Below are 22,737 nucleotides of genomic sequence, written 5' to 3' on the forward strand. Positions count from 1 at the left end.
TAATGGTTAGAGCAGAGAACCTGTGTGGAGACAGGACAAAGATCAAAAAGGACAACAACCAGCAATGCAACCCTCCCTGTCTGGGCTCAATGGCAGAGTGGTTAGATTGAAGTCACTCCTCAGAGCAAAACACATGAAAGTATACGTAGAGCACTTGGTTTTTGCTCTAATATGCATTGTCAACTGTGAGACCTTCTATAGAGAGGTGTGTGCCTTTCCACATTATGTCCAATTAATTAAGTTCACCACAGGTGGACTCCAATCACGATATAGAGACATCTCAAAGATGATGAGAAATGGGAGGAACCTGAGCTGATATTCAAGTGTTGTTGCAAAGAGCCTGAATACTAATGTCAATGTGATACTTCAGTTTCCAAAATTCTGTTTTCACTTTGTCACAATAGGGTACTGATTATAAATTAATGAGAACAAAAATGAATTTAATTGACTGTAGCATCAGGCTGCAACATAACAGAATTGAAAAAAAGTGAAATGGCTCCTTACTGAATGCTCTGTATTTGTGCAGTTTAGGCTCGTTAACTTCTGCTCTCTGCTTTTGAGAGACATGAACATAACCTTTACATCTTTACAAGACACCGATAGGATAGCAGACCTGTGAATTTAAATAGACTACAGCTGCTCTCTCTCTTTTACTCACAGCAGCACAGGTTAAAAATGGTTGAAGATGCTGCAGACCGAATTACAATAAGGTAATGTTTCAGCTCACTAGAGAAAGGGATTGGAGTTATAAATAAAAGTGCTTATATTTATTAAACTAAGTGCTACATCTGCAGGTGTATTTGCATTATTTTAGGACTAATTTGTCACCATCAATTAACATTTAAGACTTCAAGGTTCTAGCCATAGACTGTACATCTTTGAGACCAGACTTATGTCAGAGTGCAGGTACAGTCCTTCCTGTTATAGTAGCTAAAATTTTATGTGAAAATGTCCTCCGAACTTCCTGGGATCTCTAGAAAAGAGAAGAAACCCTTACATTTCTGACACCCGTAGTCTTGCTTGGAGTCTCACTCTGGTTACGTGTCACCCTACAGGGATCTGGCCAGCGTGAGCTGTGAGGAGCTTGGGCCGCTGCCAGTGGGCTGGGAGGTCCGAAGCACCGTGTCTGGCCGGATCTACTTTGTGGATCACAACAACCGCACCACACAGTTCACAGACCCACGCCTACATACCATCATCAGGTACAGACTCCCACGCTCTCAGCCTCTCTGATCAAAACCCAAATAAAATTAATCTACACCTGAGTAGTGGACATCACTGGTGCACGCAAAATAAGTGGTTTCAAGACTAATCTGTTGTTAATCTAATCTCTCACTGGAGTCTGGTTCTAACATGACCTACTAACAGTCAGCAGCTCTGTTAATGATGCTGAATCATGCGATTTACAGAAACGTGGCTTTAAAGTAGATTTAGCTGCTGTGGGTGAACACATAGTGTGTAATCCTGTCCGCTCTTTTCCTTCTTTAACCCGCTCTTGTCCTTCTTTTGTCACCATGCCACTCTCCCTGTCGTTCCTCCTTCAGCCAACAATCCCAAGCGAAAGAATCCTCCCAAGCCCCCCAGATGGACGTGGGGGGCGAGGAGGTGGGAGGTGGAGGAGTGGGGGGCGGCATTGGAGGAGGAGGAGGGGGAGGAGAAGGAGATGTAGCAGCGCGATATGAGAGAGACCTGGTTCATAAGCTGAAGCTGCTCCGACACGAGCTGTCCCTGCAGCAGCCTCAGGCGGGACACTGTCGCATAGAGGTGTCTCGAGAGGAGATCTTCGAGGTGGGTGCTCGGTCACTCCAAGGAGAAACGGAGAAATTATTACAATTTCCACCATGAACAGCACATTTCCAAACAACTTTTTGTCCCTCATATACTGATAGATCAGCTGTAAGAACCCCTGGTGTGTTTCAGCCCTCAAGAATAATAACTCCAATATTTATCAGGATTTCTAATCTCAAAGACATTAGAGGCATAATCAGCCAGCCGTACAAGGACTTTAATAGAGATCAAGAAAATCTCCCAGAAACAATTAAAATGCTCCACATTACCAAGTTTTCTTTCCATCTTTTTAACTTCCTTATGAAGGCTTCCTTTAAAGTCCTTATGACCATGCATGCCGTAAAAAATAAAGGCATTTTAATTGTTTCAGTAGAGAGTGCTCTAAATCTGGGAAGTCCCTCCTCCTGCATTTAAACTCAAGAATGAAAAATGCAACTAGTTAATAAAGGCAGTGCTGGGAAAGGAAGCAGATGTTGTAAAATCAAAGGAAATCAGACTTTAACTTTTGGGAACTGCATCCACTTCCACAAATTCTTTTTAAGGTTTGATTTCTTTGGAAAAAATGTGAATTGTTTTTTCTTTACTAAATTATTCCTAAATGTTTCAGTATGAATGACATAAACCTTTTGATGATTTTTATTTGTTCTTATAGATATGGGTCATTAACTGATAGAAGATCTGTTCATTTGGATTTAGTCTGTATTTTATCCCCCTTAAAGTCAGTATTTAGTAGATGCACCTTTGGCTGCAATCACAGCACTGAGTCTGTGTGGATAGGTCTCAATCAGGCTTGCACATATGGACACTGCAATTTTAATCCATTCTTCTTTGCAAAACTGCTCAAGCTCTCAGGTTGCACAGGGATCAGGGATGAACATCCCTTTTCAAGTTTAGACACAAATTCGCTATTGGATTGTATTTAAACAATTTCTGTGTAGCTTTCACTGTATGCTTCAGGTCATTGTCTAGCTGGAAAATAAAACCCCTCCCAAGCTGAAGTGCTCTTGCAGACTGAATAAGATCGTCCTCCAGGATTTTCCTATATTTGCTGCATTCATTTTGCCCTCTACTTTTACAAGCCTTCTCGGGTTGGCTGCTGAGAAGCATCTTCACAGCATGATGCTGCCACCACCATGCTTCACATTGGGGATGTGTGTTAGTGGTGACGTTCAGCATTTGCCAAACATAGCATCTTGTCTCATGCCCATAAAGCCCCATTTTGGTTTCATCACACGAAAGAACTTTCATCCACTTAAGCATGGAGTCTCCCACATGCCTTCAGGTGAACTCAGGCCAAGATTTAATCCGAGTTTTCTTCAACAGTGCCTTTCTCTTTGCCACTCTCTCATAAAGATTTGACTGGTGAAGAACATGGGCAACAGTTGTTGTACGCAGAGTCTCTCTCATCTCAACTTCTGAAGCTTGTAACTCTGTCAGAGTAGTCATAGATGTATTTGTGGCCTCTCTTCCTCTTGCATGGTCACTCAGTTTGTGAGGACAGCCTGATGTCAGCAGATTTGTACATGTGACATATTCCTTCCGTTTCTTGATGATGGATTTAACTGAACTCTGGGGGATGTCCAGTACCTTGGATTTTTTTTGTTATCCATCCATCCAGCATTTTCTCTGAGTTGCTTTGAGTGTTCTTTTGTCTTCATGGTGTAATGGTAGCCAGGAATACTGATTAACCAGTGAATGAACCTTACAGACACAGGTGTCTTTATATTACAATCACTTCAGACACATTCACTGTGCTTGGGTGATCCCTGTTTCACTAAAAAAATTCACTTTTAAAAAAAAAATTACTCTTTAGAAATGTGTTTTTACGACATTAAAAAGTTTTTTGTGTTTTTTTTAATCAAAAAAAGTCACGTAGGAGAAATTTGATTCAATGTTTTGCTGCAAGACAAATAACAGAGAAAGAGAAAATACTCTGAAGCCCTAAAAACAGCAGTAGTTCAGCTGACAGGGAACTTAAATAGATGAATATAAAAATATGATGGCAATATAAAATTGAACATGAAGAACACAGAAGTATGTACAAATGTGCAATATTCATATCTCACTGCCCTGGTTGTGGGTCACAAAGTCTTTATTTGAGGTATTATCCATCTTCTGTTTTGTATTAATGTTGTGTGTATTCACAGGAGTCATATCGACAGATAATGAAGATGAGGCCCAAAGACCTGAAGAAGCGTTTGATGGTGAAGTTCAGAGGAGAGGAGGGTCTGGACTACGGAGGTGTGGCCAGGTAATTTAGCCTCTAGATCCCTGAAGCGTTCTCCTTTAATTGGTCAGCAGGCTCTATTAGGTATAACTGCTCGACTGCTCATTAATGCCGATTTCAGATCAGCTGTCAGTCAGTGCATTTAGGCATGTCAGCATTATTGAGATAATCTGCTGAAGTTTAAACTGAGAATAAGAACTGTGAACATTGCCATATAGGCCAGTCTGTATCTTCTATTAGAACTTTTCTGGACACTAACCTTCAGGCAATGTAACATCAAGCCAGTGTTAGCACACATGACTGAGTATTATAAAGCATAACAACAAAATTACTTTGCTCCAGCTCCTGCTTTTTCTCAGAAGTCACAGCAAGCCTCAACGATAAATCCTATTCATTCATTTCTAAAGAGGGCCTCTTTATGCATTACCTTGGCTTTAAATAACAGTCCAGAGTAATTGAAGAAGATCAGCTAGTCTTAATAGAAGCCTTAGAAAAGGTTCAGGGATCCACGTTTGAGCTATAAAGCTGGATCAGCAAGACATTCAACCAAACAATGAAGGTGGGTTTTGTCTTTTAAAGGTGTTTTATTAATGTGTTGTTGTTTTTTAGGGAGTGGCTGTACCTGCTGTGTCATGAAATGTTGAACCCATATTACGGACTGTTCCAGTACTCCACAGACAACATCTACACACTACAGATCAACCCCGACTCCTCCATTAACCCTGTGAGTATGCACAGAAATGCGCATTTTATACTCGGTGTAGTATTTGAACATTTAGCTTTAATTTTTCCATCTGTGTTGCCTTCTTTCAGGACCACCTTTCATACTTCCACTTTGTGGGTCGAGTGATGGGCCTGGCCGTTTTTCACGGTCACTACATCAACGGGAGCTTCACGCTGCCTTTTTACAAACAGCTGCTCGGCAAACCCATCCAGCTCAACGACCTCGAGACCACCGACCCTGAGCTGCACAAGAGTCTCGTCTGGATACTGTGAGTTAAACGCACACCTGACAGCTTTTCCTTTGACAGATGGCCAGTTGGAGTGTTTAAAACTTGTTTTTTCATTTCTGTGCAGAGAGAATGACATCACTTCAGTCCTCGACCACACATTCTGCGTGGAGCACAACGCCTTTGGGAAGTTTTTACAGCACGAACTCAAACCTAATGGCAGAAATATCCCCGTCACAGAAGAGAACAAGAAAGAATACGTCAGGTAAGATCAGCTTTTTGTACCTTTTATAAAGATTTTATCAGTGCTTTTGCTTGTGTTTTTGGGTGTATTTATTCAGCCTGCATCACTTTTGTTTTTCCTTTTCAGACTTTATGTAAACTGGAGGTTTATGCGAGGAATTGAAGCCCAGTTTTTGGCTCTACAGAAGGGTTTCAGTGAGCTCATCCCCCAGCATCTCCTCAAACCTTTCGACCACAAAGAACTCGAGGTGGGTGCACTTTCTCTAATCAATGAACCATTTTTCTTAAGTGTAATTCGCCAAGTTTGTCATGTTTTTCCTTCATCTATTTCTTCTTCACCTCCCCTTCTCCTCTGCAGCTCATCATCGGGGGTTTGGGGAAGATCGATCTGGCGGACTGGAAGACGAACACCCGCCTGAAGCACTGCACGAGTGAGAGCAACGTGGTGCGGTGGTTCTGGCAGGCGGTGGAGGCCTTCAGCGAGGAGAGGAGAGGACGCCTCCTGCAGTTCGTCACAGGCTCCACCAGAGTCCCACTACAGGGGTTCAAAGCGCTGCAGGGTGGGTCATGGACTGGCTTTGAGAGCACACAGACCCACACACACTGTACAAACATTAGATCCTTCTTTTTATCTGTGTCTTGTGAAACTTTGTGGAGGATTTCACAGCCTTCATACATCACAGCAGCTATAAACTACAGAGAAACACAGCCTTTATATTCAATTACTCTTAGCCATATTACAGCCTAAATATAGAGACTGGGGAGGACATTTTTACTGGTTTATACTTATCTTTTTCTAGAATGAATGATGATGCAGGCTTAACGTGCCTCCAGCTACTCAAACATTAGAATAAAGAGCTCCAATAAAAGCATTTAGAAATCTTTATCAATCGAACTGACGATATTTACTAAATCAGCTCCTTATTATGCCTTTAAATGTTAGAAATTGTGTAATTTTCGTACATGAAATTTGTCAATCAGATTCCCAAAATTTAAAGTCATAAAATGTCTGAAAATTCAAATTTTGATTTATGACCTATCTTAAACTTTGGATGCCTCTTGGACTGAGAACTACACCCTCTTGTTAGCATTATTTGGTTGTTTCTATGCTATTTTTTGGAACGAAATAGGAAATGCAAGCTAAAAAAACAGAGTTACTGGTAATGAATGATAGATGCAACTTGTACTTAAAATCAAAGAGCTTTTAAATTTTGTACAATTTAATATGGTATTAAAGTCTTTAAATATGTTACATTTGACGTAAAAATGCACAGCTCTCCTGGACAAAATCTGGTGTGCCTGTTCTTCTGCTACTGAACCATTCACTTTAGATCCATGTTAATACTTACGGTAAAAAAGACCCTGTTGCTAGGCTTTGTCACAGATTGTAATCACGAAATCCTTATTTATAAAGCACCATCTCATAACAAATGGTTTCTTATTATACTTTGCAAAAAGAGCAGGTCAGAACCATACTTTTTATATTATTTATACAGACCCAACATTAATCCACAATGAGAAAAGCACTTTAGCATATCAGGCTAAGTAACTGCCAAAAAGAGCCTCTTTTCAACAGGCAGAACCAGATTCTTTCAGCAGCTATCGCCTGTGTTAGACCTAGAAATAGAAACAGAAAGCAGCAACACCTCATACAGATTTATAGCTACCATGTCAATAATAACAGTATAACCAAGTCCAAGTTTCTTCATCCAGAGTTGAAACATGTTTAAAAAGTAATGCAATCACATGATTTGGCCATCATTGTTTATTTTGAAAATCTGTTTTTTTTTTTGCTACCATTAAAGTCGTTCAGAGCAGTGGATCTCAACAGGTCTAGAATCAGGACCCACTAGCACCTCCTTAATTACAAATCACAACCCAAACTCCTTCAAATTTCTAATCAAAACCAAACATTTTTCATTGAAAAATGGGCTGTTTTAGATGTGACATGGCAGTACAAAAAGACAGAGACATGCTCTTCAAAATAAAAGCACATCATTGACTCTTTGCCATATAGATTTGTAGGCACACAACGTTGGCCCAAGGAAAATGGCATCACTACCCATTTTTGGGTCCCAACCCACGGTTTGAAAACCAGTGGTTGAGAGGGGTTGTTTAACTTTTCAGAGCAACATCTGTAGCTCTCTGTCTCAGTACAATTCTGTTCAATTTAATTCAATGATACGTAAATGGTGTCTGTTATACAATTACAAAAAATAACTGATTTTTATTATAATTGATACATATTAGAAATGTAGTTTTAACTTTACAGACTGAAACTGAAGGTTTTCCCTCACAGTATTTATAAACTAGTATGAAAGCTCTCTCTCTATTTCACTGAAGCTTAACTTCAAATGTTATGTTGGGCTCATTCTAGAGATCTCAGCCTTGAAACATAATAAATTAAGGCCAAACTTTATTCTCACAACCACATGAAGAAAGAAAGATTGAACTAAAAGAAGTGTTTTATCTGTACTTGGCACAGCGCTGTGAAATACAAGCTTTTGCATTTAATCTAAATCCGGCTAAAAAAGTTCTCTGTAGGAGTGGATGAACACAGTGTTTTCTTTTTCTTTTTTGAGGACCAAAGAAAGAACCACAAGGTAGTCCTTGTTGTGTAATGACACCATTTTGTCTTGTACTGTGAATTTTCACAATGAAGAGAAAAATAAATGCATCAGACTCCGTACAAGGGTTCTACAGATCAAAAAATGCATAAAAACAGACTCTGTGTGCAAAGACCTTTAGTGTAGTATTTAACAGCAAAATGATGATCCACTGATCAGTCAAATGTTAAAACTGAGTGTGTTTTTATGGACTTAAGTATCCCAGTTATAAGCCTAATCAGAGTTTTATTCATATCCAGCGTAGAGCGCTTACATGCACTCAGAGAAATCTGGGTTTTCACATCCTTGTATACATGGTAAATACCAGCATCCTTTTCTGATAACTGCAGCTTGCTTTAGCAGCAGCTTATGATATTAATTTTTGACAGCAAACCACAGCAGATTGGAAATCTAAGAAAATGAGATCACTGTGGCTTTTTTAGGGCTTAGCACTATCAAATATCAACACCACGTTGCAGGTATGATTTAACCACCTCTTTCCAGCTAAGGGAGAAGACAGCAAATATTAAACATGTCCTCACCTTTTACTATTGAATCACAAAACTCCAGTTGATCTTCTTGCTTTGTTAGTTTTCATCTCAACAAGGAATCTTGTGACTCTACAATATTGCAAGATCTCAAGGTGCAAGATGTTGCCCCTGGTAAAATCTTTGTCATCTTCTTTAGGAAAGTAAACCATGGCTGTTTGCAGTTTATCAGTAATTCAGAGCCCCCCTGCTGCTCTAGATTTTGTGAACATGGCTTGAACTTTGTTCTTAAAGTTTGGTAAATGACCTTTGCCTGGTGCAGTGCTGCTCAGCCTCTAAACAAAGTAAGGGAGAAGATATGTGTAGTTATTCTTTTGTAAGAAGCATTTCAGGGGCCTGCGGTGATCACATGGACTTGCATCAGGACTGACCACCACCTCCTTATGATATATCGAGACTTACATTAAAAAATAAATAAATAAATAAACTGCATAAATGTATTTAATTTAAAAAATGTTGCAAATTTAGTTAATTTCTTAAGAACTTGCTGAAAACTGCCTTTGTCATCCTGAGAAAAGGAGGTACGTAAGTTGAAATCATGGCAAAATTACTGACACATACTTGTGTAAAGAAGAAATGTCTCGTCTTTAAATAAGGTAAAGACTAACATTGAGGACTTCTTATGGACTAAAACTGGATTAATTTTTTTTTCAGTTTTCGTTGACTAAAAATATAACAGTAGACGTGACTAAAATGGGGCTTACTCTAATGAACATTTTATCCTGAGGACTTGAATTGAAAATAGCTGTGAAAATTCACATTGATGTATTTTTATATGGTGAACTTTGAGATCTGATGCATGCTTTGACTGTGTAAAGACTGACGTGAATAGAGCAGTGATAACTAGAATGTATTTGTGTAAGGCTCTACAGGTTCTGCAGGACCAAGACTCTTCACCATCCATCTAATAGACGCCAACACAGACAACCTGCCCAAGGCTCACACATGGTAAGGATGCACAAAAGATGCTGGGATGTTAAGTCATGTTTGTATATATTTGTTTCACTTATTGTCCCTTTCTGTGTGCAGTTTTAACCGGATAGACATCCCTCCCTACGAGTCTTACGAGAAACTTTACGAGAAACTGCTGACGGCTGTGGAGGAGACTTGCGGCTTCGCTGTGGAGTGATGAATCCAGCAACTGAACCGACATTCACACTCGCGCTTGCACTTGCACACAACTATTTGACATTTTGCATACACACAAATACACACATCAGAACAGAATATCAAATATACACAGACTATACGAAGCAGCCAAGCATCACAAGGACACAAAAAAAAAGCCCCTCGCCACCTCTTCGCCGCCACCGGACTGTTTGGGGGGCTTTAAGGAGGAAGCACAGCAGGAGGGGGAAAAAAACACACAAAAAAAGTATTTTAAAATGTTTTCAAATGTTTTGAAGAAGCATTTTTATCCTTCAGTTTTAACAAGCTATGATGTCATTCTTCAGAATGTCTGCTGTGGACAGAATCAACCAATCACACGCAAGCCTGCAAAAACAAAAGAAGGAGACGTGTGAGGAACAAGGCGGAGAGTGGTTGTCTATCTGTCTGACAAGCTGATTGATTGACGAGTATTCATGCTTCATGTTTAACCACTGTCGTGTATCAGAATGTGTGCATGTTCGTTGGGTTTGTGTACGAGAGTGAGACTAATTGTGTCTGTGTGAGAGCGTCTGTCTGTGTGTGCGTGTGCGCCCTGTTACGCTGTAAAAATGATCAAATGAGCCTGCTCCTGTTTGGTAACTTTTTTTGTCTCTTCCGTTTGTATCAGCGACCACTCTGATCCACTCTGATATTTTATTATTTATTACTAAGTGATTACTGACCAAGCTGCTATATGCTCCATGGAGAGCCCACACTAATCTTTTCATTGCCCTCCCTTGCAGAAATTTAAGGGGTCAAATTCACTCAAAATTCAAGTAATCCAAATGAGCATTAATGCATCCTTTAAGCATTTTTAACGTTCATATTTTTTGCAGAGAAATACTCTTGTCAGTGTATGGAAACTCTTAAGTGTTTTGACGTTTAAATGCATTTTTTTGCATTTATTTCATGTGAAAGGGATGATCTTCGCAGCCCTAATCTTAAAAATCTAACTCTGTTATGGAGGTGGAGAGGTCAAAAGGTATGACTTGATTTTAAACAAAATGAGCCATGAAGTGAAGTAGAAGCCAGCTTCTGGATTTTTTTTTTTTGGGTTGTATGTGACATGTATAATAAAATCTCACAAGCCTTTCATACATGTTTCATCATCCATTTCAGCATCTTTTTTTTTTTTTTTTTTTTTTTACTGTATGGCTCTGATTTTTCTCTGCCTCCGTCTCTTATTCTCCATAGCCTGATTGTTAGAGGAAGTAGTCTTTGTTTGAGACCACCATGAATGAACAAAATTCTCTTTTGCAGTCATTAATTCCTCCATGGAAGTGAATGAAATCAAAAAATACCTAAATGTTGAGCGATTAATGTGGAAAAAGTTGGGATCTGTTTTAGATTGAGTATCGAAGACTGTTACGCAGTATCATTTCAATCTGCATTTTATAGGTTCTGAGTTCACTGTGTAATGGATGCAAGAGTATTGTAACTTACTATGTACTAAACATTTATGAAAAAATACAATGTAAATAAGATTATATTAAAAGAAATTAAATTGAAAATACATCCCTTGTTTTGTGATTTTTTCCCTCTGTACTTATATAATTATCATGTAAAATGGTAAATCATATTTGTGTCATCTTTTAATTAGTGTTTAAAGTCCCAGTAAGGTGATAAATAAAAAAAAATTTAGGTTTGTTATATGACATGTTATGAACCACAAGGCCAAATTTCAGTCATGAAATAAATGTCGAAGTTTATAAAATTAAGCTTTAGAATAATGAAAAAGAGTCGTATCTGTTTTAGGATGTGGTGGGCATGTTGGTTGAATAAGGTGAAACCACGCCCACTCATGAGAAAGCTGCCTGGCTCTGTCAGAGCAGAGAGACAAAAGTGGGGGATTAAATGTACTGTTTTCTGGTACAAATCGCTGTTAGGATGCTTTTAATTACCCGTAGGCCACGAGGGCTGAAAAATTTGGGGAATTTACCTCACATTCAACAAAAACACAGAATGTAACTGGTGGTTAACTTTCAATGAAGGCTAACAACAGACTATACTGAGATGAACTGACCGTCTGTTTTCATGTTTACTGCAACCTTATGTCTCATTTTTCAGTATTTTGAAGCTCAATGTTAGAAACTTGGGAGATGTTTTTTTCATGGCTGAAATTTGGCCTATTGGTTTATAACACAGTGACCTGTCATACACCAAACCTAAAATACAGATTTTTATCACTTTAAGGGGACTTCAAAGATTATTGGATATCTTTAATTTTATGCCCTTTGAAACAGTGACATTTGCTTACAATTAATACAGCATTTGTGACTTAGAAAGTTAGAATTTATTCTTCTATTCTTTATCTTTCACTTCGGCAGCTATATTATGAAGCTTTTTTGCTTGAAAAGCGAAAACATTTTCAAAAGAGTATCTACTACGTTGAAATATTGTCTATTTTTCTGGTTCGCTACTTGAAGAACTACATTACCCAGAAGGCCACATTCCAACGAACAGCCGTTTGCACGCAGCGGAAGGCATCGTACGCGTGATGTCACTTCTCTTCTTGTTTTGGCAGTTTGTTTCGATATTCACGGATTGTCAGTCCACCAACAAGGCGTTTTGTACTAGCTATCGACACGAAGCTGCGGTATGTAACATTTCTGCAAACGCATTGTACCACCCTAGCTTTTATATTGTATAAATCTATTCCGAAGCATTGTTATGGGTCGGAATCCTGACGGAGGAGAGCCAACTGTATAACCTACTAGCCAGCTAGCAAGCCGAGCGAATTATCATTAGCTTAGCAACGAGCAGTGGTTTGTTCTGTGTGTGTGCGCGGAAATGATCGATTGTTGCTCTGACATGTTTGTTTTAGCCACAGCATATCAGTCATTGAGCTAATACAGCTGCATTAACTCTAATGTCACGATCGCGAAGAAATTAGAAGCTATTCAAGAGGTATTTAACACCAGCAGCTCCTCGCAGTGTTAGCATCTGCTCTGTAACATGATGTAAGATTTACACTGTTTTCATGCCAGCTGTGATTACATTTACGGGAAAGCAGGGCTGGGTTAGCGAGTAAAGGTGGCGTCGTTAATATTTCAACCGTGTTATTCAGACTGGGTCTTGATAACCAACACATCATATCAACTTGAAGGAAGCTAACAAACGTTATTACTTTGTGGCACAATCTCAACTCTGATCGTTATGCTTTGGATGTTTCCAGCTTCCCCCTCTTCAAGTTCCTCTCTAGATATTAGTGCAGTTAAACTCGCTATATCTAGTTAAACTTATGTTGTTTTGTTATTTTCTGTTTTGATTTAGTAAAAAACGCTACGTTTATTGGGTTTTGCTTGTTGTAAATTCAGTATTCAAGATGACCAGCAACCCTTCCCATTGGCAAATGTTGTGAGAACCCACAGTTTTTGAAGTGAAACTATTGTTGGGAATTCCAGGGGAATACCAGCTTTAACTCCTGTTATGTTTTTATTTGTGGGTGTGTTTATTGTGTGTTATAGATGGTGATAAATGAGCAGTGACTGTGAGTGGGCTGATTCAGGGAGCTGGTAGTTGTAGGTTCAACATGGCAGATGGAGGCAGCGATGACGAGGTCATTCATCTGGCGAGCTTCAATGTCCACCGCAGTCAAGGTGAGACACAACTTTATACCATTCAAAGTTAGTTGTTATACTTCTCAGCTAAAAAAGCAACAATGGAGTCATACTTTTTCAGGCAACAACAGAAAATCAAGGTCTTGTGTGTCATTGTCATTGAGATGAGAGAAACCTCATTATTTATTTTTTTTTGCAACAACTGAAATTCCAAAGAAGTTGCGAAAAAGAATGCAATGATTTGAAAATCTCATGAGCACATGTTTTATTCACAGTAAAACATAAACAACACACCAGATGTTTAAACCAAGCCATTTTACCATTTCATGGAAAGTATTAGCTCTATTTGAATTTTAACAGCAGCAGCACATCTCAAAACAGTAGGTATGGGGCAACAAAAGGCTGGAAAAGTAAACAAAAACAGCTGGAGGAGCATTTTGAAGCTAATTAGGTTAATTGGCAACAGGTCAGTAATGTGACTGGCAGGGTATAAAAAAACATTTTAGAGGGGCAGGGGCTCACTAATCAGTGAAAAACCTGTGTCTAAACATCATGGAACAATATCAGAAAGATGTCCCTCAATATAAGATGATGAATATCCCAACATAAACAGCACTCATTCCCAAAGTCTGGGTCGGGACCTACATGTGGGTCACGGGAGATTGCTTTTTGGTCTTGTATAAGTCTTCAGAATTTCTTCTCTACAGTATTTAAAGGGACATTTGTGTCTGCAGTGCACATTCTAGCCACCATAATAAAACACTAAACATGCCTCTACCAGTCTTGGATGGCGTAAGACTGAAAGTCACACTTCATGATGCTTGGTTGATAAGAAAACAAACCAATTGTTCCAGACTGGACAGCCACTGGAGTCCCAAGGAGCTGAGCATTCAAAGAAAGCCTATGTGACAGAGGTAAAGTGGCATTTTCCAGCCTTATAAAACAAAAAGCGCCAGGTCTGGGTCAGATTGAGTCCAGAATTAACATCATCAAGGCTAGCACTGGCCATAAGCTCAAATAACCAGCCAAGAGCAGTGCAGAGGGCAACTTGATAAGCAACAACACACAGGAAACACAGTTGTTAGGTCCTGATGGCTTTTACCTGCTAAAAAGTGGGTCGTCAGAAAAAAAGTTTTGGAAACACTGATCTACATAACATTATATCATCAAGAGATTCAGAGAATCTGGAGAAATCTCTCTGGAAAAAGCAGGATTCACTGCATAGAGTCAGGAACACTTCCAGAAATCAATATCTGTCAACACAGCTGCCTGTGCCATCCACAAATGCAATTTAAAGCTGTGTCATGTGAAGAAGAGAAGCCAAATGTGAACACTGATTTCTCTGGGGCAAAGCTCATTTAAAATGGATTGTGGCAAAATGGAAAATAGTTCTGCAGTCAGATTAATCAAAATTTGAAATTCATGTAGGAAACCACAAATCCCTTCTACTGTGGAGTAAAGCGGAGAGAAACTGTCTAGCTTATTAGTGCACAGTTCTAAAGCCTGCATCTTTGATGGTATGGGGTTGCATTAGTTCCCATGGCATGGGCAGCTTACACATCTGGAAAGTTACTACCAATGCTGAAAAGTGTATTGAAGTTTTAGAGCAACATATGCACCCATCCAGACAACGTCTCCCTCAGGGAAGGCCTTGCATATTTAGCAAGACAATGCTGAACCACATACCACATCCATCACAACAGCATTGCTTCACAGTAGAAGAGTCCGGGCCCTGAACTGGCCAACCTGCAGGCCAGACCTTTCACCAACAGAAAAAAAATGGCAGTTGATAAAATTAAATATCTGGCAAAGAAGACCCAGGATTGTTGAGCAGATGCAGTCCTACGTCAAATAAGGGATGGGACGACATTCCTCTCCTAGAACTCCAGCAACTGGTCTCCTCACTTCCCAGATGTGTACAGAGTGTTGGTAAAAGAGGGCACTACACAATGGTTAAAATGGTCCTGTCCTTACTTTTTTGAGATGTTTTGCTGCCTTCAAATTCAAAATTAGGTAGTATTTTTCATGAAATGGGGAAATGTCTCAGTATCAACATCTGGTATGTTGTTTATGTTTTTACTGTGAATGAAATATGGGTTTGAGACTTTTTGTAATTTGGGTTGTAGTTTCTCAGTTGCTACTATTAATGGCCAATAGCTGCCATGAACCTGACAGATGTGAATAAAAACATGCCCTAATTTTGTTTACATAGGAGATGTAAATCAACACTGTCATAACAGTGCCATATTTTCTATATTTCTAGAATTTTAAATTTGCTGATATCACGTATTTAGCTACAGACATTAGTCTAGAGGCCTATCTATGACATGAGCCAGTTTCATATCCCTGCTCAACAAAATTTGATCATAGCAGAGCAGCTACACTGGTAAGCAAAGAGAATATGAAACAAATCTGTGTTAACCAAAATAAGACATGGACACCCCCACATCTCCATAGGTGTTGGATCTAAAACTAAGCATTCACACCAGGAAGCTCCCAAAAAGTGATGTTTCAAGCCAATATATTCTTCCTCAGACTGTCCAAGACTTATGTCAATCTGAAAAAGGGCATGTTGGATCAAAACATCACTTTATTTAAACATTTTTTTAAAGGGGCACTTAGAGAGCTTTAAAAGAGCTTCCTGATCCAGACTGTTGAACATCTGGAAAAATTGGTCAATTTTTTACTACTAAGTAAATAGCAGGCCCCTACTCTTTATAGCAGTGGTTCTCAACTGGTGGGTCAGGACCAATAGTGGGTCGCAGAGCAGTTTTCAGGCTTCAGTTTCAGTTTTCAGTGGGTCGTGACCAGGTGTCTGAAAAAAAAAGGTGGCAAAACTCCTGAAGTCCTTATTGGACATGCATCTATACCTTTTATTATCTCCGCCAAGGAGGTTATGTGTTCAGCAGGGTTGTTTTTGTTAGTTAGTTAGTTTGTTTGTTAGCAACATAACTCAAAAAGTTATGGACGGATTTTGATGAAATTTTCAGGAAATGTCAGAAATGGCATAAGGAAGAACTGACTGATTGGGAACGAGGGTATGAAATTTGTCAGTGTTGTCCCTTTTCTCTTTTTATATCAGGTGTTTTGGTCCAATCATGTTCCAAACTGCAACATATTCAATTGACTAAATATGTGTTGTTGAAAATTTGGAAACTTGGGTAGCGATCTGTAGTGGTGGGCCCTTAGGCCGGACTAGTTGAGAACCACTGCTTTATCGTATATTTACAAAGATCCAACATGAATACACTATGAGCACAGCATTTGATAACGCTGAGTAAACAGTGCCAGGGAAAACCTTGAGTACTGGGTTCATTATGCAATTTGAGATTTCATAATTTACAAAATGTACTGCATGATTTTATTTAATGAAGTAGTCTTTTTAGAAGAGATATTTTTGGGGGTTTATAGCCTTTCAAAACAAGATTTCCTTTTTCATTTACCTGCTTGCAGCATCCAAAAAACTGCAATTTAGGATTGGATTAACTGAATCACAGGCAACATCATCAGCTGGTCTAATTTAAGCTTGGTTCTCAAAGCTGCCATTATCCCTAATGACACCCTAAACCATTCCAAATGCATCTTGAGTCTTTGGTCTTAGCTGAACTCAAGCCAAAAATATCCCCACATCATTTTTAACATTTCTGTGTTGGTGCAGGCTCTTGTGACAAGAAGAGGTTGCTCATCACCATTTCTGATGATTCTGATGAGGAGCCTGTGACTCTGGTACCCAGCAGCCCTGTTTTAGTCCCGGACGATGCCGATGACGACGATGTCAGCATCCTGGAGGTAAAATATACACAGTTTTCTAGTCTGTAATATGCTTTTCTACGTGACTCCTGTTACTTTGTGCACATAACTGTAAAATGTATATTTTTAAATGTCTTAGTAAAGGTAGGAAACATAAGCTTCCAAGTGAGAAAACAAGTTTAATCTTTGTTTCTATTATTTTTGAATGTTGTTTTTTTTCTCTTGCAGCTTCTAACTCCGGCACGCAGACATGTGATTCGTCCTGCAGCGAAATGGGGCGAGGGTGCACACAAAACACTTCATGATACCGGTCATAGTAGCGCAGCATCTGGGGCTCCCACAGGAGACCCTGGTTCTGCCCCCTCTACCTCCAGGGATGCCAAGGCAGCCTCCACCATCCCAGTAAGGCCAACCATACGATCGCCAGTGCAGCCGAGCACTTCTGCACACTTACAGCCGCAGCCGAGCTCTCCATCACACACACTATCTCAGCCAAAAGTTAATACAAACTATTCGCAGGACGGTACATCAACACATGCAAAATCAGAGCTCCATGCAGTTTTTTCTTCTGTTCAAACCCCGTCTACCTCGACACATGCCAAGGCCAGCCCCAGTTCATCCAGAGCACCCACACAAGAACTTCCCTGCACATCCAGACTCGTACAGCCACATGCTGGCCCTTCAACACACTTAAAGGTGGAGCCCCAGGCAGGAACCTCTGCCTGTGCCTCACACTCTTCTGATGTGTTGAGTTTTCCTGCACAGACTCAAGAAAAGGCTGGTACAAGTGCTCATTTTCAAGACAATCCTCAGGCTAGCACTTCTTCTGCACAGTCCTACACACAGACGCAGCCCCAGCCCGGTACATCAACGCAGATCACAACTGCAGCCCCTCATCAGCACCAAGCCATCAAGGTGAAGGGGGTGAAACTCGTCATTCTTCCCCAGCAGCCCAGCATCCAAGCCTCTGCTCTGATAACCCAGCCCCAGCTGCAGATCAAACACCCTGTGCCCTTCAATCGTGTGGGGAACCTCATCCAGATCGAACCTCAGCCCCTCGCTCAGTCTCCAACCCAGACCCCAGTCCAGGCCGTTCAGCCCCTTCAGGTGATCCCGGTTATCCCCCCTGCCGTGCTTGTAGCCACAGCACCAGAGAGACTAGGACCTCCAGAGGCAGGGCACCGCATCATCCTGGGGAGCCAGGCGCCTGGTGAGGCTGTTCCAAACCCTCTGCCAAATTCTGCTGGCTCAAGCGTGGCTCCACCAGCACCTGGCATTAATATCAGAGTGGAGTCGAACCCTCCTGTCCCTCCAGCTCCTGCAGCTTCAGTCCCCGACAACGGGGGAGAGGCTCGTCTCGTTCTGGTTCCAGCTCCAGACCAAGAACAGGTCAATCCAGCTCCTGGACAGGTCGCTGTGCCTCCTGTACCTGAGGAGATTCCCCGAATAGAGGATGCAAGGCCTGGCCCCTCTGCGCCACGAGAGAGAGCGGAGCAGCAGCCCCACGTCAGAGCCCTCATCACTGGTGTTGTGAGTGTCACATTAACAGCTGAATCACCCTTTTCTCTTCTATTAAGAGCCTTTTTGCACATGCTTTGAAAACTTCTGAAAGCTATACAGCAGTTTCACAAAGATTTGAGGAAATTTGGGGTATTTTTGTGCATATGTAAAATGACAGAAAGCAATTAGTTAATTTTAATCATGCTTTAAGTTTGCATCTTACCTCCTCCGCCCCTGCAACCTTCAGTCTTCTCATCTCTTTTTTCCCCCATTACAGTTGGATCTCCTACCAGATGTCCAAGAAGCCTATGTAGCAGAACTGATCCAAAAGAATAATGTGAAAGACTTGAATGTGTAAGAAATATACATCTTAATTTTATCAAGTCAGAGTTTGTCATGGGATTTTACTGAGAGTTTCATGGTGAAGATGTATATAAAGAGTCATGCTGCAGCATTTAGTTCAGTTGCTTAAACACTCTTTCAATATGTATGCAATTTCTTTGTCTGGAATTAAAGTCTCAAAGTAGTTCTCTTCAGGTTGTGCAAACTTTTGAACTTGTATTTCCTCCTCTACTTTCTTTGTAGTATCTGTAACCTGCTGTTGGAGAACCCAGACTATCCTAGAAGGGAGACTGCAGCAGCCACAGCAGCTCCCACCAGCATCCTACTGGAGTCTGGAGACACCCAGACAGAGGTAAAAGATTGATGACTACACACTGAACTTGAATTTACCTTAGTCTGGAAACTCATCAGAAGATATTTCAAAAGTAGACCTTTAATGCCTCGCCTCTTTGAGGACGATTGTTTAACTTTTTCTTCTTTTTATGATTCCATAATAGCCTTTTCCCCTCAATTTTCCTTTTATTATTTTGCATCTTTTTGGGCTTTTCTCAGGTGACGGAGGACCTCTTTGACTATGCCAACCTGGGCACAGTGGGACCTGTGGCTGTGATGCAGGCTGCCGACTTGCTTATGGCAGATTTCCGGATGCTCAGCTGTCAGGACATCAAATGGGCCCTCAACTCTCTCAAGGGACACTATGCAATCACACGCAAGGTATCTGTCATTTTGTAGTCCATTGTGAATTTTAGTAATGCAAGCTAGAGGCTGCTGGATTCCAGTTTACCCCTGTACAGGAAGTGCCAGATCAGCCCTCTGTCTCGAGGGGTCTGAATTATCAATAGCTCACTATGGTGATCTAGTCAGGATCAGATGTTTATTTAAGGTAGTGGCAAGCAGACACGCCCAGGTTCTTACTACCTTCACACTGACTTCTGCTTTGCTTGTGCTGATACATCACCTGATTGAAAGCCAGGAACTAAATTCTGTTAGCAGCTGTGCCCATTCACTGTAGCACCTCTATAATGATCTATGCTCTTGGTATAGTTGCTAGGTAAGTTTTTAAGTTTCTGGGAATAATGGTTGTAATGGCCTGTTGGCTTGAAAAGGCGTTAGGAACTAGTTACAAATATAAAGCTTCTTGTTAAGAATTAGGTTTCTTATTATTAGCGTTCAATAAAAAGGCGTATTGAAGTGCTTTGTGAGATATTCTAGTAATCTTTTAAGATTAACTTGGCAAACAGACATTAACCAATGAAGAACAGAGAGCCTAAGGTGTTCCACAAGGCACCCACCTGGATCCTCCCTGTGGCTTTCTAGAGCAGTGGCAGTACTTCATAAGTGATAAAGAAATCACACGCAACCCGACTATTGGTGCAAATTTAGAGACATCTTTGACCCCAGCAATCTTGCTGCCAAAACAGAAATAAGTCTGGTTATAAGGCCAGATATTTTTAGGAACTTTTTTTCTTATTTTCCACAATATTACTCCGTCTTTCTTTTAAAAATGTTTTTTGTCCTTACCCTGCCAGGCCTTATGTGAAGCTCTGAAGAAGTGGCAGGAATCAGGTGACCCCTCAGGGAAGAGACGACGGAGCAGAGCCTCCTCTGAGCGCTGCTACATCGATTTCCATTTCGAGCATGGTGAGGAACTGTGTGCTTACACCTCACGATGTTACCTTTGCACTCTTCTGTATGAAAGTTACAAGTACTTTTAGCATGGCAGGGCTCTTTTCCTACAAGTTTTGTAAGTTTGACCACTTATGTATCATGGTGTATTTCTATCATCAGGTCCTTTGTAACTGAGATATTGATGAAACACTCTGCCTTAGTTGAGCTGCCTTAAGCCTTTTCCTTGTGTGCTTGTTGTCTGTATCCCTCTCTTGTGCATGTCCTATTTTGACTTCATCTTGTATTCCATTTTGCTCTGACTTCCCCTTAAAAAAGACTTAAACCTCAGGTTAGATAAAGGTTAACTACAAGATATTGTGGAATTGTTAAAAATGTTTCTCAAGCTGTCACATTCACTCAGTTTCTTCTGTCCATCAGGCTCAGTGAAATTCGACAAGAGGATGTATTTCTTGGAAAACGACCGTCGCTACTGCAGGACATACACTAATCTGGACGCTTCTGTGCACAAGGAGCTCTCGTTCTATCAGCAGAAAGCCAAGGAATGGGCGGAGGTACGCACACAGAAGAAGAGGAGTGTGGTTTTCACTTAAACGTATCAAACCGGATTTATACTGCGTCAAATTTTAGTGGCCTACACCGTCAGTAGAACTGCATACTTGTATGTTGGTGTGTCGGCAAATCTCCACCTCTGTGCTAGCTGGCAGAGTGATTTCTGTGATAGTTCAGTCCGGCCCGTGTACCACTTATACCCGGCCAGCAAAATCATGTCATTTTCATTTTTATAATAACTGGCCTGCTGGTATGAAGTCTGCAGGTTTCCTCCAGTTTAGAAATGTAAACCTTACCTTTATGATTTAAAATATCCTTATTAAGTCATAAATTTGAGAAAAAGAAAAAATAGATAAAAGTCAGGCATGTGGGAAGAGAAACTAATTTTAACTAGTTTTCTTTACATATTTTCAATTTTACAATTACAACGTTAACTTGTGATTTTGACTTTTTTAATATTTTTTCCTTTTAGATTCACAATTGTAAATTTTATGTCATATTTTGACCTTTTAAACTCCTAAATTTGACTTTTTTAAAAAATATATTTGCCTTTTAATGCCTTTACTGATAAAGGAGGACAGTGGATAGAATCTGAAACAGGGATGGGAGAGCGGGGGAGAGACATACGGGGAGATACCACAGGCAGGACTCGAACTCAGTCTGTCTGCATACATGGGGCACGTCTTAAACCACCAGGCCATCTATGCCCCTAACTTTAACTTGTAAGCCCATATTTTGACCCATTAGACTTACAATTGAAGATTTCAACCTCATATTTTGACCTTTTAAAGTAATGATTCTGACTTTCTTCTCATAATTTTGACCTTTAAAACTTATGAGTTTGAATTTAATCTCGTATTTTGACCTTCAAAACGCATGATTTGGAATTTAATTTCATAATATGACCTTTTGGACTAAAAAGTTTGACTTTTTATCCCAGATTTTGAGCTTTTAAACTCTATTTTGACTGTTTAATCTCAAAATCATTGACATCAGTGCTAAATGTTTCCCCCATAATTCATTGCTGTTAAAAATGAAGTTGACAGTTTATGGTTAAATGTTCACCCTGTTAGGCTCTCAGGTTAGACCTAAATTCAGAATCTGGCCCCTGTTGTAATTGAGTTTGACACCCCTGCTGTAGATTGATCACCAGGCTTTTGCTCTAGTTGTTTTGACTAATAGTTGCATTTCTTACATTAGGCTAGAACATTCAGTGTATACTGGAGCATAGATTTCAAGCAGGAATATAAGTCAGCTGTTATAGAATTCATTAGATTGCTATAGTGTAAAAATTAATTTATGCAAACACCAGTGTCTAGTCCAGCTTGATTACCATAATACAACATTTCATTAGCGATGACAACATCATCACTCTTGAATGCAAAGCTAAGTAAACATTGTAGTAAAATGTAACTGCTGCTGCTTTTCCTGTTTCTGCAGCATGAGGACTTCCTGCTGGCTCTGCAAGTCAACGAAGATGAATACAAACAGGTAAGGAAAATCTGAATTCCTCTTCATGTTGGCTCACACTGTTTCATTTAGTCTTTCCCTGTGTAGTGTTATAATTTTAAATAAAGTTATCTCAAGACACCTAACAAAGATCGACTGTCTAGACTGTACCCTCTATTGTAATAGTTATTAAGAAAGACCCAAGGAGCTAAGACATGTACCAAACAGTGCTGAGACCAGGAGTCCATCCCAGGACCAGTGGGTTAAGGACTATAGCGTCTGTATATTGGCCCATGCTCTACCCATTGAGCTAAACCCACGCCCAATAAATCTACCTTCAGTTGGTGTTGAGGTTATTTTGTAGAGATGCACAATTTTGGATTCTCCTGATATTCAATATGCCAGTATTTACAGATTATTTTTAGCCAGTACTGATGTTTATACAGA

General features: G+C 40.1%; 2 protein-coding genes across 4 annotated transcripts in view; both read left to right on the top strand.

The window, feature by feature from the left end:
- smurf1 (SMAD specific E3 ubiquitin protein ligase 1) overlaps window positions 1-11,005 on the top strand; it is a 36,881-nt gene extending 25,876 nt beyond the window's left edge. For 2 of the 3 annotated variants that reach the window (XM_041817394.1, XM_041817396.1), the window contains 10 exons: window positions 1,056-1,202; window positions 1,545-1,788; window positions 3,936-4,039; window positions 4,625-4,739; window positions 4,829-5,007; window positions 5,093-5,230; window positions 5,336-5,456; window positions 5,567-5,768; window positions 9,226-9,310; window positions 9,392-11,005. In XM_041817394.1, coding sequence (XP_041673328.1) covers window positions 1,056-1,202; window positions 1,545-1,788; window positions 3,936-4,039; window positions 4,625-4,739; window positions 4,829-5,007; window positions 5,093-5,230; window positions 5,336-5,456; window positions 5,567-5,768; window positions 9,226-9,310; window positions 9,392-9,491 — 1,435 coding nt within the window. In that variant the 3' untranslated portion in view covers window positions 9,492-11,005. The remainder of the gene's footprint in view (window positions 1-1,055; window positions 1,203-1,544; window positions 1,789-3,935; window positions 4,040-4,624; window positions 4,740-4,828; window positions 5,008-5,092; window positions 5,231-5,335; window positions 5,457-5,566; window positions 5,769-9,225; window positions 9,311-9,391) is intronic. The other variant, XM_041817395.1, reaches the window with a different exon arrangement.
- A 1,017-nt stretch (window positions 11,006-12,022) lies between these two features.
- The window catches only part of rnf216 (ring finger protein 216), a 31,432-nt gene continuing 20,717 nt past the window's right edge, over window positions 12,023-22,737 (top strand). Inside the window, exons 1-10 of the mRNA XM_041777824.1 lie at window positions 12,023-12,107; window positions 12,979-13,110; window positions 16,730-16,860; window positions 17,050-18,351; window positions 18,599-18,675; window positions 18,907-19,015; window positions 19,216-19,377; window positions 20,193-20,304; window positions 20,710-20,843; window positions 22,282-22,332. Coding sequence (XP_041633758.1) covers window positions 13,044-13,110; window positions 16,730-16,860; window positions 17,050-18,351; window positions 18,599-18,675; window positions 18,907-19,015; window positions 19,216-19,377; window positions 20,193-20,304; window positions 20,710-20,843; window positions 22,282-22,332 — 2,145 coding nt within the window. The 5' untranslated portion in view covers window positions 12,023-12,107; window positions 12,979-13,043. The remainder of the gene's footprint in view (window positions 12,108-12,978; window positions 13,111-16,729; window positions 16,861-17,049; window positions 18,352-18,598; window positions 18,676-18,906; window positions 19,016-19,215; window positions 19,378-20,192; window positions 20,305-20,709; window positions 20,844-22,281; window positions 22,333-22,737) is intronic.

Source organism: Cheilinus undulatus, linkage group 21 (genome assembly GCF_018320785.1).
Source record: "Cheilinus undulatus linkage group 21, ASM1832078v1, whole genome shotgun sequence".
In the NCBI taxonomy this organism is placed as follows: Eukaryota; Metazoa; Chordata; class Actinopteri; order Labriformes; family Labridae; genus Cheilinus; species Cheilinus undulatus.